The following is a 24567-nucleotide window of genomic DNA, read 5'->3' on the forward strand; positions in this document are numbered from 1 at the left end:
AAGGGCAAAGCATGTGAACTTTAGAGAAGACAAGCAAGCTGATATTCAGAAGCCTTAAATAAAAATGGACTTTTAAAATATTTTATTTTAGTAGAGAAATATACTATCTTATGTATGAAAGGCATATTGCATGCTTAATTATATCCTTGACGTTCACAAGGCCTCTAAATTGATTTTTTATATATTAATTGATCATCACAGCCAGAACATGCCAGGTAGACCAGTTTTCTTGCGGAAATGGGCGTTGCATTCCCAGAGCATGGCTGTGTGACAGGGAAGACGACTGTGGTGACCAGGCAGATGAAATGGCATCTTGTGGTAAGTTGTGAGTGAAACATATTGTTATCAGAGATTGTGTCAGATAGGATATCCTATCACTACACCCTCCTTAAAGGGCTATTTATTTCTTTGTGAATACAGGTAAAAGAGGCAGAAGGTATGTCATTTTTGTTACAAACTTTTAGACCTGATTGTGCACTTTAATGATAACTTCTGAATAATTCCTATTTGTGGGGTAGAAACAATATTCTCAGCTAAAATAAATGGATCTAAACATTGCAGATTTTAGCAGGAAGTGGTTATTACAAGGCTAACAGGACATTCTCAAATGTTCATTATTCTCAAATGTTCATAAGCATTATTACTCTTATGTCTATAGTGATTAAACTTGTCAAAGAGAAGAGTTCATGGAGTAACATTTGGGGTGAGGGAGGAGGACATGTTTCTTATTGGCATGTATATGTTATCTTCTGGGAAGAATAAAGGATTCAGACTGAGATTACATAATTGGTAAATCATTGTTTTCATTTCTGTAGAGTCATATGATTCTGACTGGCAAACTCTGTATTAGTTTAAGATCATATTTTTGTTGATGGCAAAATTCCCACTTTCAACAGATTCTCTTACTTTTGAAACTAGTAAAAATGTATTGTCATATGAAGTTGCAAATTTAATTACTGTCATTGTACTCATGCATCAGTATGTTTCGTTATCATTTGTCTCAATAATGTCCACTGAAACACAGTAACAGAATGAACCAGGCTTTCTAAGACTTGTGCTTTATTTCAGTCATGGCAATAGATTTTTTTAAAATTACTATGGGAAAACTTTACCCATAATTTAGACATGTATAGCATATTTATTAAAATATAATGCAATAAGTATACATTTTAATAATTTAACACATTTTAATAGTAGAAAAATAAGGTTTTTTTAGCCCTTCCGTTTATTTTTTTCTTTTTTTAAATTCCAATAGTTTTGGGGGGTACAGGTGGTTTTTGGTTATATGGATAAGTTCTTTAATGGTGATTTCTAAGATTTTAGTGCACTCATCACCCGAGCAGGGTACACTGTACTCAATATGTAGTCTTTTATCCTCTACCCCCTTTACAGCTTTCCCCCCACCAAATGCCCACAGTCTATTACATTGCTCTTACGCCTTTGCGTCCTCATAGCTTAGCTCCCACTTATAAGTGATAAGAAAACAATATTTGGTTTTCCATTCCTGAGTTACTTCACTTAATATAATGGCCTCCAGCTCCATCCAAGTTGCTGAAAAAGACATAATTTTATTCCTTTCTATGGCTGAGTAGTATTCCATGGTGTATATGTACCACATTTTCTTTATCCAAGCATTGGTTGAATGGGCACTAAGTTTGGTTCAGTATCTTTGCAATTGCAAGTTGTGCTGCTCTAAACATGTGTATGCGTGTGTCTTTTTCACACAATGACTTCCGTTCTTTTGGGTAGATACCCAGTGCTGGGATTGCTGGATCAAATGGTAGTTCTACTTTTAGTTCTTTGAGGAAACTCTATACTGTTTTCCATGGTGTTAACGTCTCAATTTCAATGCCTGTATTTGGAGGATGCTTACCTAAAATTTTCTTATGCTAGACTATTGTGTCCCTGTAAACATCTGAGCATATAACCTCTGAATAAAGTATAGATAAAGTAAGTGGTGGTAATTGACATAGTAAAGAAGGCAACAGCAGTGGTATGGAAGAAAGCACTAGAGAACCACACAATAGACAATAGCATATTTTACGTATATAATAGAATATCTGGAGCCTGACCAATAAAGTGGGTTGAGCAGTGTATTCTCTCTCTTTTCCACTATCCAGACTAATGGTGTGGTCCTAAATCTGGCTGCGTCTGCTGCTTAGTTGCTCTGTATTTTAGAAAACTTGATTCCTTTCCACAGTGAGCATACTCATTCAGAGAATACCAAAAAGGTAATGAGCAATCTAATAACATTAAATACAGAGAGGCCCTGGAATCACAGTCTCAATTCAGATAAGAAATGTCATGAAAACCATTAGGAAAATAAAGCATGAGCTCATTAAAGAACTTCTATTAGGTCTTTGATCTGATTTTCTCTTTTTTTCTTTTTTTTAATAGGCCTAGGGCAAGACCTGTTTCTTTATTTTAATAATAATTTACTTGAATCAAAGGAGGAAAATACCTAAAATTTTATATAATAATCTAAATAACTATACCAGCAAACTTGTATATCTTTTATGAGGTGAGGCGACGAAGGGTTGGGAGGGCTGCCAGACACATATTTTTCTGTTAAATTTTTATAACAACAAATCTACGAAGAACATTTTATGGTCCAGATAAAGGAATTGAAACTTAGAGACTTTTAGAAACCTGCTTGAGGTCACAAAGCTAATAAATAGCGGGACCAGACTATTAATCCAGGCATGCTTACAACTAGAATCCAACCATTTTAGGCTGACTTTGTTTTGTGATCCTTGCGTGGGGTGCAGATAATGCCATTATACTTCAATGACTGTCTGATTTAAATGCACGTACACTTATAGTAGGTTTCATTCCTTGTTGTGTTGGTAAATGTTTTAACATTTCCTGGTGAGGAGGAACCCTGATGTATTGTTTGCCTATTTGTGTGCTGTACTCCCACCATGGCCAATATCAAGTTGCCAGCATGATTCTCTGAATGTGGAATTAGGATGATATGCAGTAACACACTAGTATGTATTATTTCCACTATTCAGATACAGCTGACACAAATAACTTCAAGAGCAATGTAGTAAAATTATCAGAAAATTAGAAGTCTCAGGTATATATTACCTTTGTCTTAAACATTATTTGTTTAATTGTAAATTCATAAAAATTATTTTTTAAAAAAAATAATGCCACGTGCCTTACAGCTGGCAAACAGAATCAGTGAAAATTTAAAAATAGGCTCTCACGACCAGGTGTGGTGGTTCATGCCTGTAATTCCAGCACTTTGGGAGGCCAAGATGAGCAGATCACTTGAGACTAGGAGTTGGAGACTAGCCTGGCTAACATGATAGAACCCCACCTCTACTAAACGTACAAAAATTAGCCGGCGTGGTGGCACATGCCTGTAATCCCAGCTACTCGAGAGGCTGAGGTGGGAGGATTGCTTGAACCTGGGAGGCAGAGATTGCAGTGAGCTGAGATTGTGCCACTCCACTCCAGCCTGGGTGGCAGAGTGAGACTCTATCTCAAAAAATAACAATAAAAATAGGCTCTCAAAAGCTGGTACAAGAAGCCTGCAGCACACAGCTGGATATGAACACATTGTAACGATTTAGCAGCTAGACAGTTTGGTTCTGAAATATAGCCAGATTTTACAGAGCATCAGTAAACTACCAGCATGGGTTAGTATCAGTACCATTTCTTCTTTACAACCAAGGAAACGTGTTTTACTCAAACATGTTTCTCTCTTCAGTAACACACATTTACCTTTCAGATTGTTATTTAAAATCAAAATTTACATCAGAACAGAAGCTGATGAAGTCTAGTAGGCACAATTTCACTGTTAAAGTTATTATAAGAAAGAATGGCACAGATCTCTGCAATAGAAATTATTCCTGCACTGCATACAAAATGACAAGGAGTGTAACTTTTTAAAAAGCACTCACCCTATTTGACACTATACTATAAATAAATATAGATTCAACTCATTTCTAGTTTTATTATAAAATTCATACTGGCCATATTTTGCTTTTGTCATTGGAATAGCCCAGATTCCCAAAGGTTTCATCCTACCGGAAGATGCTGCAATCATTTTTTTTGTTTTTACATTTCAGCCTCACGAACAATCTCTGCTGGGTTTATGGCTACTGTTACACATTAAAAATAATATTAAAATTTGGATTTAAAAACATGCAAAGCCTATGATTAGAAATGTTTCTGCTGGTAATTAGGAGTTGAAGGTGCTGCAACTGAGGGTCAGGTTTTCACTGGAATTTACTAGCATCTATTTTCAAACCTAATTTATTTTACTTGCATTTGCCTTTACAAGTTAATTGCACATTTTAAGTTGAGATTATATGTGGGCGCACATTTACATTAATTGGGAAGGCCCTCTGAGGATTCAGCTTTAATCTTTAAGCAGTTGTTTAACTTTTTTAGTAGTCTTCCCATGTGGAAAGAAGAATTTGTAAATTGATGATGCAGACAAGAGAAGACATATTCAAATTGTGAAGCCTGTGTTGAAAGTGGACCTTGTGTCAAGAAATTGGTCGGTCAATTTAATTTCAAGGATAAGACTAACTTTGGTTCTCAACTTAAGTTGTCAATAAAATAATTACCAGGGGAACTTTAAAATCACCTGCCCATAACTCCCTCCAGAGTAATTAAATAGAATCTCTAGGAGTGGGACCCAATAATTAGTATTTTTAATGCTTCCCTAATGGTGAAATGTGTGATCAAATTTGAAAACTCAAGACGTACGTCAGAGTCTTTTGAGGAGCTTGTTAAAAAACAGAGTGCTGGGCCCCATTTCCAGATTCTCTGATCCAGTCAGTCTCAGGTGGGGCCCAAGAATTTATATTTCTATTAGGTCGGTGCAAAAGTAATTACCGTTTTTACCAGTATGGAGAACAACAACAAAAAAACGCAATTACTGTTGCACCACCCTAATAACAAATTCTCCATTAATGCTGATCCTTGTGCCATGTGTATTTGATTTTATCACCTGTGCACTTATGTAACATAAGAATGTTTATATATGCAAAACTAACTTAAGTTGGAACAATTATCCTTGCAAATTTCCTTCCCATATGTATTAGTCCATTTTCACGCTGCTGGTGAAGACATACCATAGACTGGACAATTTACAAAAGAAAGAGGTTTAACTGAATTTACAGAAGCCTCACAATCATGATGGAAGGCAAGGAGGAGCAAGTCATATCTTATGTGGGTGGCACAAGACAAAGAGAGAGATTGGGCAGGGAAACTACCCCTAATGATACCTCAGATCTCATGAGACTTATTCGTTGTAATGAGAACAGCACAGCAAAGACCTGCCCCCGTGTTTCAATTACCTCCCACTGGGTCCCTTTCACAACACGTGGGAATTCAAGATGAGATTTGGGTGGGGACGAGCCAAGCCATATCACCATCCTCAAATTACTACATTAAATATAAGGACATTTCATGATTAAACATGATAATGTTTCAAACAATGACATGTTTTGTCCTTTAGACAATTTATAGTCAAGTATGGTTGTTCATTTTAAACTTTAACAATCTTTGGCTTGTTCTGTCTTCCAAATATCTCATTATAGTTTATATTTATTATGTTTTAATAAATGTACCTTAATGTAAGTTGGTAGTACCTAATTCGTTAGAAGCCTTCAACTTTGGAAATTACCTAAAGTTTGTTAGCAGATTGAAAGGTAGTTCAGGCTGGGTGTGGTGGCTCACACCTGTAATCCCAGTACTTTGGGAGGCTGAGGTAGGTGAACCACTTGAGGTCAGGAGTTTGAGACCAACCTGGCAAACGTGGTGAAACCCCATCTCTACTAAAAACAGCAAAATTTAGTGGGACGTGGTGATGCATGCCTGTAATCCCAGCTACTCAGGAGGCTGAGGCAGGAGAATAGCTTGAACCCGGGAGGTGGAGGTTGCAATGAGCCAAGATCGTGCCGCTGCACTCCAGCCTGGGCAACAAGAGTGAGACTCCATCTCAAAAAAAAAAAAAAAAAAAAAAAAAAAAAAAAAAAAAAAGAAAAAAATGATAGTTCAATGGAGTAGAAATAAAAATCTACTGAAGTTTGCAAAGTTAACATTACTCAATTTTATGGATATTGATCTTTTAAAACCATGTAGATAGTAGGATTTTGTCTCATGTACTTGTGATCTTACTTGTAAATGCTCTTGTAATCTTGTTATCTTACAAAATTACAAGAAAAGAGAAAAGAGAGGATCGTAGAAGAGGGGGTAGGGAGAGGAGAGGAAAGGACAGGACAGGAGAGGAGAAGAGAGAAGAAGAGAGGAAGAGAAGAGTAGGTGGGCATGGTGGCTCATGCCTGTAATCTCAGCATTTTGGCAGGCTGATGCAGGTGGATCACTTGAGCCCAGGAGTTCCAGACCAGCCTGAGAAACATGGCCAGATCCCAACTCTACAAAAAATACAAAAATATTAGCCAGGGGTGGTGATGGATGCCTGTAGTCCCAGTTACTTGGGAGGCTAAGGTGGGACGATCACTTGAGCCCAGGAGGTTGAGGCTGCAGTGAGCCATGATGCACTCCAGCCTGGGACAACCAGAGTGAGACCCAGCCTCAAAAAAATAATACGTAAGTAAATAGAAAGAAAAATAGGGAAATAAGGAAGAATTTCAGCTCTCAAAATGGAATTTTTACCCAGTTAAATCAGTGGTAAGTTGTATCTAAGATACTTTACACAAGATTATTAGAAAAGCAAAGTTCCTGATTAAGTATAATACTTTTTATTTTCTAAGAAAAAACCTGCATATGTGTGTAACCATATAACGAGGAGTAGTAATCCAGTGAAATATTGACATGAAATATAATTATTGTCCAGCACTGCTTTCAACTCCTTTGCCATTCCTTAATAATATCTTTGCACCACACAATGAGTCTGGTAACTTTTAGTTTCTATAACTTGTTCCAACCCATTTTGAAACACCAATATTATATCTTAGTCAAAGCTTTCTCCTCCCTCATTGCTGGCCAGACTTCAGGTTCTAAAAATGGGGAGGAAAATATGTCCTGCTTTGTTACTCCCTACTTGTCTCTCATGTAACTTTAGCTCTTCGGGCAGAGAGGAGACATGGAGGAAATGAGTAACATCTTTTCAAGCGGATCTAGAGGAAACTTCCTTTCTGCTGCTCTAAATTTCACAATCCTCTGACACCTGAGAGATGCAACTCTATTGAGAGGCTTCTGTGTGAGATCTTCAGAGAGGTTTGAGTCTCATCCCTCTTTAGGATTCCCCGAACTTCCTCCTTCTCATTTCTTCTCTCTTCTTTTCCCTTCTTCAGGGTTCCCTGCATATCTAGATCTAGGTCTCTTTTATTCCCCATGACTTCTCATTCCCACCACAGGACGTATGTCTCATAGCCTTAAGTTGCTAGAATCCCCTTGCTTGGTGGGCTGCCCTTTTGGTTGCATTACTGATGTGACAAGAAAAGGTTTGCTGTCTTTGCTAGGTCCACTTTTTTTATTTTTGTTTCTCAAATGTTGTGAGCAGGCTGCTCTCTTAATGGCCTATCCCTTGGGCCTGCGATCACTCTCCAGTTCTTTGTTCTTCTCTAGACACAGGTAAAAGGGCCAGAACACTTGCGGAAAAAAACATCTCTTCAGTGCCTTCTCAGGCACCCACACAATTTCAATGGAGTCTGTCCTTCTCTTGCATTTGGGGATCTCTCCACAGGTTGGTCCACTGGTCTCTCCAGAAGGTTGACTTGACTTGTGCAGTACTCCCCTATTATATGAAATGGTTCCAAATATCGGTTTCTCTCTGTAGAATGTGGGGATACTTGGTGTCTCCTTGTCCTTAGTATTGGATCTAAGTGGGCCAGGGCCATGGTGAAAGAATCTCACTATTACATGCTTTTGTTTTTGACTGACTCATTTTGTTTCTCTGTCTCTCTTCCTTCTTCCTTTCTCCCTTCTAATCTCTTGTTAAAGCAGGTTTGCACATACCTACTAGTACAAACATATACCTGTTTATTCAATATATGAACATTTAGAAAGAATAATTAAAGTTATTTCAGTTTTCACATTATAAATAAGGAGATTGAAGCACTGAAAATTTTGTGTGCAAAGTTGCAGAATGTGTTAGTAGATTTCAGTTGGATATCAGTCCCATTCACTCCTAGTTGCTTCTTCTCACAGAATTAGAGACTTTTGTAGTTGAATAAAATGCTTTGTAACTTAATCTCTTATCCAATATAAGAATTGGAATATTAGTATAGGAATATAGTATATTATTAATATAGTATAGAATTAGTATAGGAATTCTTCTAAAACTGTTCCCAGAAGTGCTTACCTACTCACTGTTTAAATATTTTCAGAAACAAAGAACTCAACATTTCAGAGGGTAATTAATTCTACTGTTGCGCAGTAAGCAATTGTCAGATGATTCTTTCTTCATGGAGCTAAGATCTGCCTTCCTAAGGATTCTACCCACTGATATTTGTTCCGTCATCTGAAGCTACATGGAATCAATAACTTTGTCCACAGTCTGACTCTTAAGATAACTAAAGACACCATCATGTCCAAGCAATTCTGCTGATTTACAGGTTAAACATACCACTTCCTTCAGCTTTTTCTTACATGACTATGTTTGTAGGGGCTTTTCTTACCAATTGCCCTGCTATTCATTCGCTTGAATTTTAATAATCTTATTAAAATTAATGGCCTAAAATGAGAGATTAGTATTCAATGTGTATAGAATTTCAAGTATGCAAGTTGAAAAATTTTTGGAGATCTTCTGCAGAAATATATGAATATAGTTAATGTTACTGAACTATATACTTAAAATGGTTAAGATGGTAAATTTTATGTTACGTATTTTTACCACAAGTTTTAAAATGTAAGAAGTTCATGTTGTAGAAATTTGGTATTTTTACAACAGATCATACTGGGCTTTTTACCTTTAGTTATTTGGCTTCTAGGTTTCTTTTAAAGTAATCTTGGATGACAGCCTTATCGTGTAACTGACATGTTGAGTTCTCAGTCAGTTAACATGCCTAATTTCTTATAAACCAGTTTGCTTTTTAGGGATATTTCCAATGTTTACATTTCAAAAGTTCTCTTAGGTTTTATTTTGATAGTCTTCTGATTCTCCCTTATCCATACATTTCAAAATATGTACATGGGTGAGGTCCTCTGTAACCCAGCATCCTCCTACAATTTTTAACTTTTTTGCAATTTTGCAGTTTGAATCCATCATCCATCATAGTAATGATGTCTTCTAGTTTTGTATAAATTCAAACATTGGATAAGCATAACTTTTAAAGCTTTAACCAAATCATAGTAACAAAGGCATGAGCTTTTTAGAGAGCAATTAAAAGCATTCTTCTGGGAAAAACTGACCTAATAATTAGAGTTCTGTAGATATAGTTATGAATCAACTACTCTTCTACCTAATTTGCTGTTATATTGCATGTACGATATTTTAATTTATTGTGAAAGAATTTCTCAAAAATGTTGCTAAAAATACAGTACTGTGTTTAGAAATATATATATAATGAAATATATTTAATGAAAACATATATGAAAATGCCCTAAACATGTTACATATGTAAATATATATTATATATGTATTTACATATATGTATTGTATATATATAGATATATATGTATCAAAAAACTGCATCAGCAAAAAATTTATTCTGGCATAATATATTTTTATTTCATTTATGACTAAATAGTATCATTATAAATACTGACAAACTATTGTTCTAACAAGTTAATCTCAGAATTATTGTCAGAAATTTACATAAACTTCACCTCTCTCTAGTTTCCAAATTTTCTCTCAGTTTCGGAGTCATGATCAAATATTATCATTATAAATACTGACAAACTATTGTTTTAACAAGTGTATCTTAAAATTGTCAGAAACTTACATAAACTTCACTCCCCATAATTTTCAAGTTTTCTCTCAGTTTGGGAGGTGGTACAATATTATTTGCATTTTTTCCCATTTTTCTTCATGTTTCCTAACTCCCATTAATTCCACAATTACTGTCAATACTCTGAGAACATCAAAGATGCTTGATGTTTCATTACTTCTTTGATAAGTTGTCTCCATAGGAAGATAAACGCATATTTTAGCAATTAGACGCTCTATTTTTCTCCATTCTCTGGTTTGGAGTTTTAATTTTCTTTCAAACCTATTTGCTCTCTGCTTTCCCTTCTGATGATAATTATTTTTTATTTAAAAGGTAGATACTGAAGAAACTGAAAAGCTCCTTTTCCTGCCTATGTCCTGTAGATTTATTCGTTGCATCCCAGACTTCCTTATTCTGTTTATTTCCTTGTTCCATACTTTTATATTTTAGCTTACTTAATTTTTAATTTAGAAGTGGTATGGAAGCTTCTGCCAAGTTGTCTTCTTGTTATTCTTACACGCATGTGGCATTATTTTGCATCTTTCTTTGTTTGCAGTTCCCTGTTTTGTAAATACCTAATAAAGCCCAGTCTGCAGAAAAGTGGGAGGTTAAACAAAGCCTAGAGGGATATTTTCAAAGCCATAGGCAGAAATTATTAAAAATGGCTTTTAATTTCTTGTTCTAACTCAGCATTTCCCCAATTTCTTGCTTGAGGATATGAGTCGCTTGCAGTGCTTATTGCTGATAAAGATTCCAAGGCTCCTACCTGCCTCCCTCAAAGATTTTCATTCAGTAGGTCTTGGATGGAGTCCAGGAATCTGTATTTTCAGAAAAATAATCTCATGTGATTCATATATATATTTTTTTATATATATATTTATATATATATATGTTTATATATATTTATATATATGTTTTTATATATTTATATATATATATGTTTATATATTTATATATATATATATATATATATTTTTTTTTTTTTTTTTTGGAGACGGAGTCTCTCTCTGTCGCCCAGCCTGGAGTGCAGTGGCGCCATCTCGGCTCACTGCAAACTCCATCTCTTGGGTTCACGCCATTCTCCTGCCTCAGCCTCCTGAGTAGCTGAGACTACAGGCACCTGCCACCATGCCTGGCTAATTTTTTGTAGTTTTAGTAGAGAAGGGGTTTCACTGTGTTAGCAAGGATGGTCTTGATCTCCTGACCTCATCATGATCTGCCCACCTCCCAAAGTGCTGGGATTACAGGCCTGAGACACCACGCCTGGCCTTGATTCTTATCTTAAAAGAAGATCAGAGAATGTAAACTGTGGTTTTAACATTTTCTACCAATTAGAATTTTTTAAGACTACCACAAGAAATTATTGCAAACATGATGGCTTAAAACAACAACAGAAATTTATTCTTGCACAGTTCTGGAGGCCAAAAGTCCAAAATCAAGGTGTCAACAGGGCTTCCTCCAAAGGCTCTAGAAAAAAGTCCTTGCTTGCTTTTTTCAGCTTCGGGTGGCTATTGGCATTTCTTGGCTTGGGGCAACATAACTTCAACCTCTGCCTCCATCTTTGTGATCTTCTTCCCCATGTCTCTGTCACAGCATCCTCTCCTTTCTCTTAGAAAGACACCAGTTTTTTAAAGCCCACCTTTAATCCAGGATGATCTCATACTGAGATCCTTAACATTATGTCTGCAAAGACTACATTGATTTTTTCTTTTGAAGGATGTTTGTTGGTTAAGGTTATTAGCACAAAAAATATCATAATTGTTTCAATAAGCAAACAATCAATTTAGAGGCTGAGCACGGTGGCTCATGCCTGTAATGTTGCTGAGGCATTGGGGGACCAAAGCTGGCAGATCCCTTGAGCCCAGGAGTTTGAGACCAGCCTGGGCAACAAGGTGAAACTCTGTCTCTAAACAAAAACTAAAAATTAGCAGGATGTGGTGGTATATGCCTGTAGTCCCCGCTACTAGGGAGAGTGGGATGGGAGGATCACCTGAACCCAGGACATCCAGGCTGCAGTGAGCCAGGAGTGTGCCATTACACTCCAGCTTGGGCAACAGAGCAAGACTGTCTCTAAAAAAAACCAAACAAAACAAAAAGTTAAAAGAAAACTGGAAAACTTGGGTGATCCTGGGGAGGTTCCAAGATGGCCAAATAGGAACAACTCCAATCTACAGCTCCCAGTGGGAGCGACACAGAAGACAGATGATTTCTGCATTTCCAACTGAGGAACGCAGCTCCTTGCCAGCAACAGAACAAAGCTGGACGGAGAATGACTTTGACAAGTTATAAGAAGAAGGCTTCAGATGATCAAACTTCTCTGAGCTAAAGGAGGAAGTTCGAACCCATCGCAAAGAAGCTACAAACCTTGAAAAAAGATTAGACGAATGGCTGACTAGAATAACTGGTGTAGAGAAGTCCTTAAATGACCTGATGGAGCTGAAAACCATGGCACGAGAATTAAGTGACAAATGCACAAGCTTCAGTAGCCAATTCGATCAAATGGAAGAAAGGGTATCAGTGATTGAAGATCAAATGAATGAAATGAAGTGAGAAGAGAAGTTTAGGGAAAAAAGAGTAAAAAGAAATGAGCAAAGCCTCCAAGAAATATGTGACTATGTGAAAAGACCAAATCTATGTCTCATTGGTGTACCTGAAAGTGAGGGGGAGAATGGAACCAAGTTGGAAAACACTCTGCAGGATACTATCCAGGAGAACTTCCCCAACCTAGCAAGGCAGGCCAACATTCAAATTCAGGAAATACAGAGAATGCCACAAAGATACTCTTCGAGAAGAGCAACTCCAAGACACATTGTCAGATTCACCAAAGTTGAAATGAAGGAAAAAATGTTAAGGGCAGCCAGAGAGAAAGGTCGGGTTACCCACAAAGGGAAGCCCATCAGACTAACAGCTGATCTCTCGGCAGAAACTCTACAAGCCAGAAGAGAGTGGGGGCCAATATTCAACATTCTTAAAGAAAAGAATTTTCAACCCAGAATTTCATATCCAGCCAAACTAAGCTTCATAAGTGAAGGAGAAATAAAATCCTTTACAGACAAGCAAATGCTGAGTGATTTTGTCACCACTAGGCTTGCACTACAAGAGCTCCTGAAGGAAGCACTAAACATGGAAAGGAACAACCAGTACCAACCACTGCAAAAAACATGCCAAACTGTAAAGGCCATCAAGGCTAGGAAGAAACTGCATCAACTGATGAGCAAATTAACCAGCTAATATTATAATGACGGGGTCAAATTCACACATAACAATATTAACCTTAAATGTAAATGGGCTAAATGCTCCAATTAAAGACACGGACTGGCAAATTGGATAAAGAGTCAAGATCCATCAGTGTGCTGTATTCAGGAGACCCATCTCACATGCAGAGACACACATAGGCTCAAAATAAAGGGATGGAGGAAGATCTATCAAGCAAATGGAAAACAAAAAAAGGCAGGGGTTGTAATACTAGTCTCTGATAAAACAGACTTTAAACCAACAAAGATCAAAAGAGACAAAGAAGGCCATTACATAATGGTAAAGGTATCAATTCAACAAGAAGAGCTAACTATCCTAAATATATATGTACCCAATACAGGAGCACCCAGATTCATAAAGCAAGTCCTTAGAGACCTACAAAGAGACTTAGACTCCCACACAATGATAATGGGAGACTTTAACAACCCACTGTTAACATTAGACAGATCAATGAGACAGAAAGTTAACAAGGATATCCAGGAATTGAACTCAACTCTGCACCAAGCAGACCTAATAGACATTTACAGAACTCTCCACCCCAAATCAATAGAACATACATTCTTCTCAGCACCACATCAAACTTATTCCAAAATTGACCACATAGATGGAAGTAAAGCACTCTTCAGCAAACGTAAAAGAACAGAAATTATAACAAACTGTCTCTCAGACCACAGTGCAATCAAATTAGAACTCAGGATTAAGAAACTCACTCAAAACCACTCAACTACATGGAAACTGAACAATCTGCTCCTGAATGATTACTAGGTACATAACGAAATGAAGGCAGACATAAAGATGTTCTTTGAAACCAATGAGAACAAAGACACAACATACCAGAATCTCTGGGACACATTTAAAGCAGTGTGTAGAGGGAAATTTATAGCACTAAATGCCCACAAGAGAAAGCAGGAAAGATCGAAAATTGACACCCTAACATCACAATTGAAAGAACTAGAGAAGCAAGAGCAAACACATTCAAAAGCTACCATAAGGCAAGAAATAACTAAGATCAGAGCAGAAATGAAGGAGATAGAGACACAAAAAAACCTTCAAAAAAATCAATGAATCCAGGAGGTGTTTTTTTGAAAAGATCAACAAAATTGATAGACCACTAGCAAGACTAATAAAGAGAGAAGAATCAAATAGACACAATAAAAAATGATAAAGTGGATATCACCACTGATACCACAGAAATACAAACTACCATCAGAGAATACTATAAACACCTCTATGCAAATAAACTAGAAAATCTAGAAAAAATGGATAAATTCCTGGACACATACACCCTCCCAAGCCTAAACCAGGAAGAAGTTGAATCCCTGAATAGACCAATAACAGGCTCTGAAATCCAACTTACAAGGATGTGAAGGACCTCTTCAAGGAGAACTATAAACCACTGCTCAACAAAATAAAAGAGGACACAAACAAATGGAAGAACATTCCATGCTCATGGATAGGAAGAATCAATATCATGAAAATGGCCATACTGCCCAAGGTAATTTATAGATTCAATGCCATCCCCATCAAGCTACCAATAAGTTTCTTCACAGAATTGGAAAAAACTACTTTAAAGTTCATATGGAACCAAAAAAGAGCCCTCATTGCCAAGACAATCCTAAGGCAAAAGAATAAAGCTGGAGGCATCACGCTACCTGACATCAAACTATACTACAAGGCTACAGTAACCAAAACAGCATGGTACTGGTACCAAAATAGAGATATAGACCAAAGGAACAGAGAAGAGCCCTCAGAAATAATACCACACATCTATAACCACCTGATCTTTGACAGACCTGACAAAAACAAGAAACGGGGAAAGGATTCCCTATTTAAAAAATGGTCCTGGGAAAACTGGCTAGCCATATGTAGAAAGCTGAAATGGGATCCCTTCCTTAAACCTTATACAAAAATTAATTCAAGATGGATTAAAGACTTATATGTTAGACCTAAAACCATAAAAACTCTAGAAGAAAACCTAGGCAATACCATTCAGGACATAGGCATGGGCAAGCACCTCATGTCTAAACACCAAAAGCAATGGCAACAAAAGCCAAAATAGAGAAATGGAATCTAATTAAACTAAAGAGCTTCTGCACAGCAAAAGAAACTACCATCAGAGTGAACAGGCAACCTACAGAATGGGAGAAAATTTTTGCAATCTACTCATCTGACAAGGTGCTAATATCCAGAATCTACAAAGAACTCAAATTTATAAGGAAAAAACAACCCTACGAAAAAGTGGGCAAAGGATATGAACAGACACTTCTCAAAAGAAGGCATTTATGCAGCCCACAGACACATGAAAAAATGCTCATCATCACTGGCCATCAGAGAAATGCAAATCAAAACCACAATGAGATACCATCTCACACCAGTTAGAATGGCCATCATTAAAAAGTCAGGAAACAACAGGTGCTGGGGAGGATCTGGAGAAATAGGAACACTTTTACACTGTTGGTGGGACTGTAAACTAGTTCAACCATTGTGGAAGACAGTGTGGCGATTCCTCAAGGATCTAGAACTAGAAATACCATTTGACCCAGCCATCCCATGACTGGGTATTTACCCAAAGGATTATAAATCATGCTGCTATAAAGACACATGCACACGTATGTTTATTGCAGCACTATTCACAATAGCAAAGACTTGGAACCAACCCAAATGTCCATCAGTAATAGACGGGATTAAGAAAATGTGGCACATATACACCATGGAATACTATGCAGCCATAAAAAAGGATGAGTTCATGTCCTTTGTAGGGACATGGATGAAGCTGGAAACCATCATTCTCAGCAAACTATCGCAGGGACAAAAAACCAAACACCGCATATTCTCACGCTAGGTGGGAATTGAACAAAGAGAACACTTGGACACAGGAAGGGGAACATCACACACTGGATCCTGTTGTGGGGTGTGGGGGAGCGGAGGGATAGTGTTAGGAGATATACCTAATGTAAATGACGAGTTAATGGGTGCAGCACACCAACATGGCCCATGTATACATATGTAACAAACCTGCACGTTGTGCACATGTACCCTAGAACTTAAAATCTAATAAAAAATAATTAAAAGAAAATCAATTTAGAAAGTAGTGTACATAAAATTTTATATAACTATTATTTACATGTATAGATACTCTGAATCATGCTCACCAATATATCTATAATGCTGAATTTCCACTGACTTTGACTTTCTTCTTTTGGATTTTCTGTACTATTTTGCTCATCCTTCATCTGGAGGTATCGTTTTTAAAGTAGAAAAAAAAAGGTATTTTGACCTTGAAAATTAAAATAACAAAAAGGAAAGTCTTCTGTAGATCTGTGCATAGTTATAGTGACAAAGCAGACCCACGAGAAATACTTAGGTATTTACGAAGACTCTATTTCTAAAGAAAGTCACATCCACAGGTCCTGGGGGTTAGAATTTGATGTACCTTTTTGGTACCTAATAATTCAGCCCACTGCCCCAGGGGAACTTTAGTATGCCCTATATTGCCACTTGAATTATAATGGAGGCTCAGGCATGGGTAATTTTTAAAACCTGTCCGTGTGATTCTCATGTGCAACCCTATCCTGATGGTTATTGACTCTCTGCCACTCCATTGAACTTCTTTCAATATCTCTCTATTATATCCTTCCAAACTTCAGTTGCTTTTCTTTTCCTTCCCTCCCGAGTTAGAGTCTTGCGCTTTCACCCAGGCTGGAGTGCAATGGTGCAATCTCAGCTCACTGTGACTTCCACCTCCCGGGTTCAAGTGATTCTCCTGCCTTAGCCTCCCAGGTAACTGGAATTACAGGTGTGCGCCACCATGCCCAGCTAATTTTTGTATTTTTAATAGAGACGCGTTTTCACCTTATTGGCCAGACTGGTCTTGAACTCCTGACCTTGTGGGATCTGCCCACCTCAGCCTCCCAAAGTGCTGGGATTACAGGTGTGAGCCACCATGCCCAGCCTGCTTTTCCTTTTCTAGTGTATCTTTTTCAAGTAATTCAGCAGATTATTTCTGGTAGGAAAGAGCTAACTGGAGCTGCCTCAGTTACTGGGCAATGATAATTTTAACTGTCTTTATGATGCTGACAGATATTTTGTTGTTTCAGTTTTTATCAAGAGTAAACATGAATTATTTAGAGACTTCAGCAGCATTAATACCTCCATTGGTTAAAAAAATATAAAAATACGCATGTACATGCACACACACACACACATAAAAATCAGGGTCAAAGGAGGTAATTATGTAAAAATCTAGGTCGTGGATGGCAGATAGTCGTTTAACTGTAGATTTATTTTTCCTTTCTTCTTCCTTCCAAATAATCTTCTTTTCTCAAGGGGGAATATATGTATTTTTTTCAATTGAAATTATTTCAGAAAACAGCAACATTTCTGAAATCCTTTATTGGTTAATAGTAAATTTATTATTTTGAAAGGTATTCCATTGAAGTCCTGTATTGATTCAGGAGACATTTCTATCATGCCAAGTTGGGGTTTTAAAAACAGAAGCTGTATGCATCTTTGCCTAAGACGTAACCAATATGCCAGTAAGTAGTCTCTGTCGCTGTAACATTTTGTCACTGATGTCAAAATATTTCATTACAGCATAGGTAAGGTCTAAACCTACCTCTATATTTCCCTGCAGCGTTTTTTTAAAGGGTCCAATTTTCCTACAATGGCGGCTCCTGTACTTGGATGCACGGTCCCAGATATGAGCTAAAATTTGCTGTGTAGCCATAGCAGCATTTTCTCTCTCTTGTTCCTTTCAGTCATTGGCAATATGACCACATCTAACTACCAAAAAACCAAAACGAAATGAAAAACAACAAAACAAAAACACCTTTCCACTGCTGCACATCCTAGAAGCACAGCATTGGGTAGTTTGATATCCCACACAGGAGGGAAGATGTCCATATTTGAATCACTGCTTGCTGCTCATTGCTTTGATGAAATCTTTCTAGAATTTAAGCAGGCCTGCCTGAGGTGAGTGAAATCAGGACCCTCTGTACCCTGCCAGGAAGGCAGTCGTGGTGTCACTTCTGTGAGTTGTCTGGAGCCAGCCTCCTCTTCAGAGAAGCAGCTACACAACACTGTGGCTTAAACACTATAGGGTTTAAAGTTTTAAAACACTATAAAACACTAAAAACTTCTAAAGTTTTAAAACACTACCGTGTTTTATTGATGTATTCTCTAAATATTTTTTACAATGTTCTTTTCTTTTTTTTTTTTTTTTTTTGAGACGGAGTCTCACTCTGTCGCCCAGGCTGGAGTGCAGTGGCGTGATCTCGGCTCACTGCAACCTCCGCCTCCCGGGTTCACGCCATTCTCCTGCCTCAGCCTCTCCGAGTAGCTGGGACTACAGGCGCCCGCCACCGCGCCCGGCTAATTTTTTTGTATCTTTAGTAGAGACGGGGTTTCACCGTGGTCTCGTTCTCCTGACCTCGTGATCCACCCGCCTCAGCCTCCCAAAGTGCTGGGATTACAAGCGTGAGCCACTGCGCCCGGCGTTACAATGTTATTTTCTTATGAGTCCAAATTAGACCTGCTCTGGTGTTTTTAGCTGCTGTGTTCTAGATACTGGGTCTCAGGGGAAAAAGGCAGTTTCTGCTCTAGAAGGTTGCAGGGGGGTTAGTGGTTGTGGTGCGCAAAACTTCAACAAGGAGATGACAATTCTACATGATGTGCTTATATGTGAATTTTCTGAAGATTGCTACATTCTTTTAGATGAATAATTTTTACGTTTCCTCTGCTTTTGCATATGTAAATTCTTACATAGTAGTACTGAATCCTTACGGGTTCTGAAATTCTAGGTTCTGTGCATACCCATTCTCTATTGAATTTCTATTGCTATTTTTAAAGCAATGATGTAGATACATTTAGCTAAAGAAAGGCAGATAATACATAGGTGCTTACAATAAAAAAAATAGTAGTACAATAGTACAATTGTAGATAGTAGTCATTCTACACCTTTTGTACTATTACCAGCGGCAAGTATTTTTAACTCTTAGCCAAGTTTCCTGGTTATTACCTCTACTTTTATATAAAGTAGTATGTTTAAGTGCTATTTCTTGATTTCTTAAAAGTATACTCCTCTCTTGACTAGAACATAATTTAAGTTAAAAGTTTTAAAGTTTTAAAAGTTTTAAATTTAAAGTACAAGTAAAGAAATGTACTACAGATCTTTATAGAAAATAATATTATATTGTGATAATAATGTAAGCATGCTTACCTCATGATATGATTAAAAGCTGTGACACTATATTGAGAAAATAGAAAAAAAATTGTGTGGCGTACCAAAAAATAATAAAATTTCTAATTTTTAATACAGACATTAGGAAGTGATATATAATAAAAATTATTTATGAAAATATTGCTTGCGTTTTAGTAACTATTTCTTTTTAAATATTTGTGTGTGGAAGAATATGTGTCAATCATTTGTGTTTTCCTTATGTTCAAATAAAGGGTGATTTTGATTTCATTTAATTGTGGTAGGAGAAAAAGTCTGTGTAATATTCTTTCCTTGGAAGCTATTGTGACTGCTTTGTGGCCTAGGATATGATTGCTTTTATGGAATTCCTTTGTGAAACAGGAAAAATGTATATATTTTTAAATTTGATAGCGGTAAATTTCTTTTGACAAATAGAATAGATGGATGAATTGATAAGGGGATATTGATCAAGTCTATTAATTTTGTTGTTACTATCCTATGTATCCTTATTGATATTTTGCCTGCTTAAGGATAACGTAAAAACATAAGGCAGTTTTCCTGAAATGTATTTTCTTGTTTATAAGTAAATTGCCAAACATAAAATCTATCTCATATTGTTGGCATGAGGATTAAATAGAGAACACAAAACCACCAAATACAGTGTTTGAGTAGTTAATTGTATTAACTACAACTTCTTAGTAGTACTTCTCTCTCCTTTGTTCTTTAATTCCATTAATAGGTTAACATCAGGCTGATCTTATTCTGTAAGATCATTTAAAATATTGGTTTACATGTCATGTAATTTTGCATTAAATAATTTACAATGATTTTCAATTCTGAATCTTGCTAAATGTTTTAAATAGGTCTTTGAATATTGACCATAGTATCAGATGTGTGTAATTTCATATGTAAATAATCATATATTGGAGTTCAATAAAATATTTGGACATCTTACTTTTAGAGGTGAGTGCTCACAAATAAGGACAAAATACTTTTAACTATACATGTACACTGGTAAACATGTGTGAGCTATCAGGCATGACTAGGTTTAGTAATGCTGCCTTACCCCTGCATTTAACCCCGATAATTCTCGTAGGTCCCCTTTCATTGAGTGCATGCTTCTTTTTTTAATGTTCTTTCTATTTAGTGATTTTTATGTTTTCTGTGTCAGGAAACACTTTTAAAATGTGCTAGTTTTAGTGACATCTAACACTTCACACTTAATGGCACTGTGATTTCTCATTTGCAATCAGGATCTGGCAGTGTGAAGCTCACTGACAATTTGCTTTCTTGGGAAATTTTATGTTGTTTTTTACATGTTGGGAGAAAGATCTACAATAGAATAAGTAAGAGTGAATTCTTAGAAACCATTTATAATCATATCTTGATCCAGTATTGATGTAATAACCAAAGCTATTTTGGGTATTATCAAAGTTAAATCTGATCCATTTGAAGTGTCATTTGCTTCTCTTTCCCTGAGTGCTTTGCTTTCCTTTTATGAAAAATAAAAGGCAATTGCCTGGGTAGCCTCGGCATAGTCAAGATATCAGAATTATAAATGGACATCAACCACAGAGCTAGGAACAAGGAATCTCAAGGCGTATTATTTTCAGTGAAAAGTCAATGTGTATAAGCAAATTGATTAAAAAATTACTCATTTTAATAATATGCTAATTTTAAAAGTAGCAAAAATGAAACTGAAAGAAAAGTACCCCAGGCAACCTCACTACTACTTCACGGCCCTGAAGTGTCTATTCCTTGTGCTTATATACTGCTATAGTGAATAATTGCAGTGTATGAATTAGAATGAGAGAAAAACAATGAAATGCCACATAACATAATGATGCATTTTTAAAATTTCTGTAGTTTTAAAAGGTTGTCACTATGAAATATAATTTGTCTTACTCCTTTTCTCTTGGAAGTTGTAGTGTTGTAGGCACACTAAAAAAAAAGACTGAAATTTCCTGAAGTCTTAAAATATATAACCAAATTAATTTACTTGAGATACTTCACATATATTTTGAGTTTTAATATAAATTATAGATAAATTAATCATTGTTGATTTTATCTGTCACATGTTATTCAGCATTTCTAAGTTATCAAATTTATTTTCTTAATTATTTCTTGGGATAAAAAATCTAAATTCATTGTTTAATTATTAACTTTAGGATTAAATTAAACCTACATTCGTTTTAGTAGTAATTATTTTAATTGCCAGGGAGAATTATCATTGTGAGATATGAGTTTATTCTTTGACTTGGAAGATTTTTCTGTTGTGCTAAAATGTATTAAAAAAAAAAAACAGAAAATGCAACTTGAATCTCCTATTCAGTTTTTCAGTTAACTAGTTTCTTCCTATCAATATTTATGTATGTATGCTCAACATTTTCCCTCTCAAAAAAAGATTACCACCAATATAACTCTCTTTTAATCCTGTACCTCTTGTTAAGGATCACATTAATTCTTATATTCTTCACATTCAGATTTCCTGGAAAAGTTGCATGAAACTTTATGTATCCATCTTCTACTCAGTCGACTAAGACTGGAAATTTATTTTCCCCTTAAACCATTCCACCAAAACTGTCTTTGACAAGCTCAACAGACTTAAAAAAAAAAAAAAAAAAAAAATCTGAGTAGCACTCTTCAGTTTGCATCTAACTTACCTGAGCAGTGCTGAACACTGCTGTCCTTCTCTTTCAAACACTTCTCCTGCCTTCAGTGACTGATATTTCTTGATTTCCCTCTTCCATTTTTCTGGTTCCTCTGTCTCTACCTAACCCTCATATATACCTTCACTGTTTTCTTTGAGAGTGTGGGTAAATTATTTTCTGAAATGTTCTCACTTTTTATTTTTTCAGTGGGGGTGGTGGGCAAACTTTTCACTCCAGGTTTAACATTTAAAATTGTTGCAGGTTAATTCAGGTTTTATACAAGTGTTCTTGCGATTCTGATGTTTCACTACAGTGTTTCTCTATGTGAATTTATTTTTACTTATTTCAAAATAGATTTTGCTTCCTGAATCTAAAGTCATGTCTCCTTAAATTCTGGGACATTTTAACAAATTATCTCCTTAAATATTGCTTGCTATCTTTATTTTCTCTCCTCCCTGTTTTAACAACTATTAGTTTGTTAGATTCTATCCTTCATGATTTCTCTTTTATACTCTTCTTAAACTCTGAGCTGCAACTATGGTGATTTCTTCAGATCTTCCAGTTTAGTAATTCTCTCTTCAAGTGTCTAATTTGTAATTTAACTTGTTCATGCGGTTTGTAATTCCAAGACTACGGTTTTCATTTCTGAACGTCCTATTTGGTTGCTTTTCAAATCTGCCTGTTTTTTCTGTGTGTCTTTTTACGTGGTTTTTATTTTTGTCCTTACCTTTTAAATACATTTTGACTTACCTATTTTATAGTGCCTATCAGATTTCAATCTATAGCCTCTACAGATAGATTTTTTAAAAATATCTAAAGATATTCTGGATCTAATCCTGTTGTTTATTAGGTCTACTGAATTTTACTCACTAGATTTTAATTATTTTATAATTATTATTATTATTATTGGCAAGTTTGATTTTTTTGTCCCATGTGGAAATTTTAGGAAGACTTTCTTGGGTGATGTCTTCCCTGAGCACCCTGTCACTGTTCTGAAATATTATCACATGGCCTGGATTAATTTTTATTTGAATTTTTCAACTTCAGATTTCTGAATTACAGAAAGTAGAGCTTGTGATTGATTATAGCTTGTGATTATACATTTTCAAGGGGACTTTTTTCCCCACTCACAGTCTAGGCTGAGATATCTCTTTCTACTAGGAGGAGATATTATCTAACTCACCCTTGTACTTAGAGTTTAGACTTTGAAGGTCCTAGCTTATGTTGGCATCTTTTGTAGAACTAGAGAATTATCTCTTGTCCCAGGTTGATACTAAAACCCCAGGCATCTAGATTGATTACAGAACCAGCTTTCTCTTACTGCCTTTGGAGGCAAAACTATACATGCATGCACAGGCAACGTTTTTATATATCATTCACTCACAATTCTAGTTTTTAGGACCCTTTTATTTCTGGACTCTGAAAATTTATATTCTTTGTGTACATTTACCTATATATTGAAATATTTGGTTGTTATTTTACCTAACATTCCTGATTGTCTGCCATATTGTCAGAACTATTCAATATTTTTTCCTCGCACTTCTTTTAGTCTCATTGTATATACACTTCCTAGGTGTTCCCTTTGACTTTCTAATACTTTGTCATTTAAATAGTGATCATTTCCAACTCTGTCTTGCAAGCCTATTTCACTACTTCTATCTTATACCCTATTGCAACCATTCTAAAATTCTTTCATTTTCTCAAACATTTTATATACCCTCACTTCCGGGCCTTCATGAATCTGTCTCTGTCTTTGGAACATTGTAAAAGCACTCCTTCTCCACTTGTTCATGTGCCTTAACTCAAACATATTATTCATATCGGCTTTTACTTCCCTTTCTCTGGGAAGCAATACATAAATAGCCGAGATTAATTTGGCTACTTCTGCTGTGTACTGTAATAACACATTACATTGCCTATAAAATAACATCTATCAGATATTTATTAAAATCACTTAATTGTATTCCAAATGTCTTCCCTAGTATATTGTAAGCACTCTGAAAAATGAGAAGTTCAATATCGTATTCCTAGTGCCTAGTACTCTTTCATTCACTCATTCATTCACTCGGGGTGATATATTTCTAAGGCCTAGAACTCTATCTGATATAAAATTCTCAGTTAAATATCTTGAACCAATAAAATATTTGAGCAATATTTTCTTTCATTTTGCAAATCACAGACCTCTATTCAGAGATGTTAGGTACCTACCCAATATCACACATTAATTGGCGATACACTCAGGATTTGAACCCACATTTACTTGCCTGCAAGGCCTATGTCTTTTGTATGTGGCATTATACTTGGTATATAAAATGACATTGTTATGTGACAGCAAGGAAAGAGTGGCAAAACGATGGCAATTTGTAGTATACTACTCTCATGGGGTTTTCTCCAAAATTCATTTACTTTATTGGATCATTTGAAGTCTGTCCTATATAAGTACCAATTCTTGGGGGCCACAACTAGTGTCAATATCTAGAAATGTAATGTATTTTCTCAGTGAATCTAGTCAATGTGTTATCTTTAAAAGCACCACTTTTCATAACAATATTTAATTATATACCATAGGGTGGGTAAAAATTAGAATTGGAGTTTAAATCTTAGATAT

The 24567-nt window shown here is 36.0% G+C and overlaps 1 protein-coding gene across 1 annotated transcript in view; it reads left to right on the top strand.

Annotated features, from left to right (window-relative positions):
- The window catches only part of LRP1B (LDL receptor related protein 1B), a 1933392-nt gene that overhangs the window by 1164120 nt on the left and 744705 nt on the right, over positions 1–24567 (top strand). Inside the window, exon 18 of the mRNA XM_003267617.4 lies at positions 202–318. Within this exon, the coding sequence (XP_003267665.2) occupies positions 202–318 (117 nt within the window). The remainder of the gene's footprint in view (positions 1–201; positions 319–24567) is intronic.

This window comes from Nomascus leucogenys, chromosome 20 (genome assembly GCF_006542625.1).
Source record: "Nomascus leucogenys isolate Asia chromosome 20, Asia_NLE_v1, whole genome shotgun sequence".
In the NCBI taxonomy this organism is placed as follows: Eukaryota; Metazoa; Chordata; class Mammalia; order Primates; family Hylobatidae; genus Nomascus; species Nomascus leucogenys.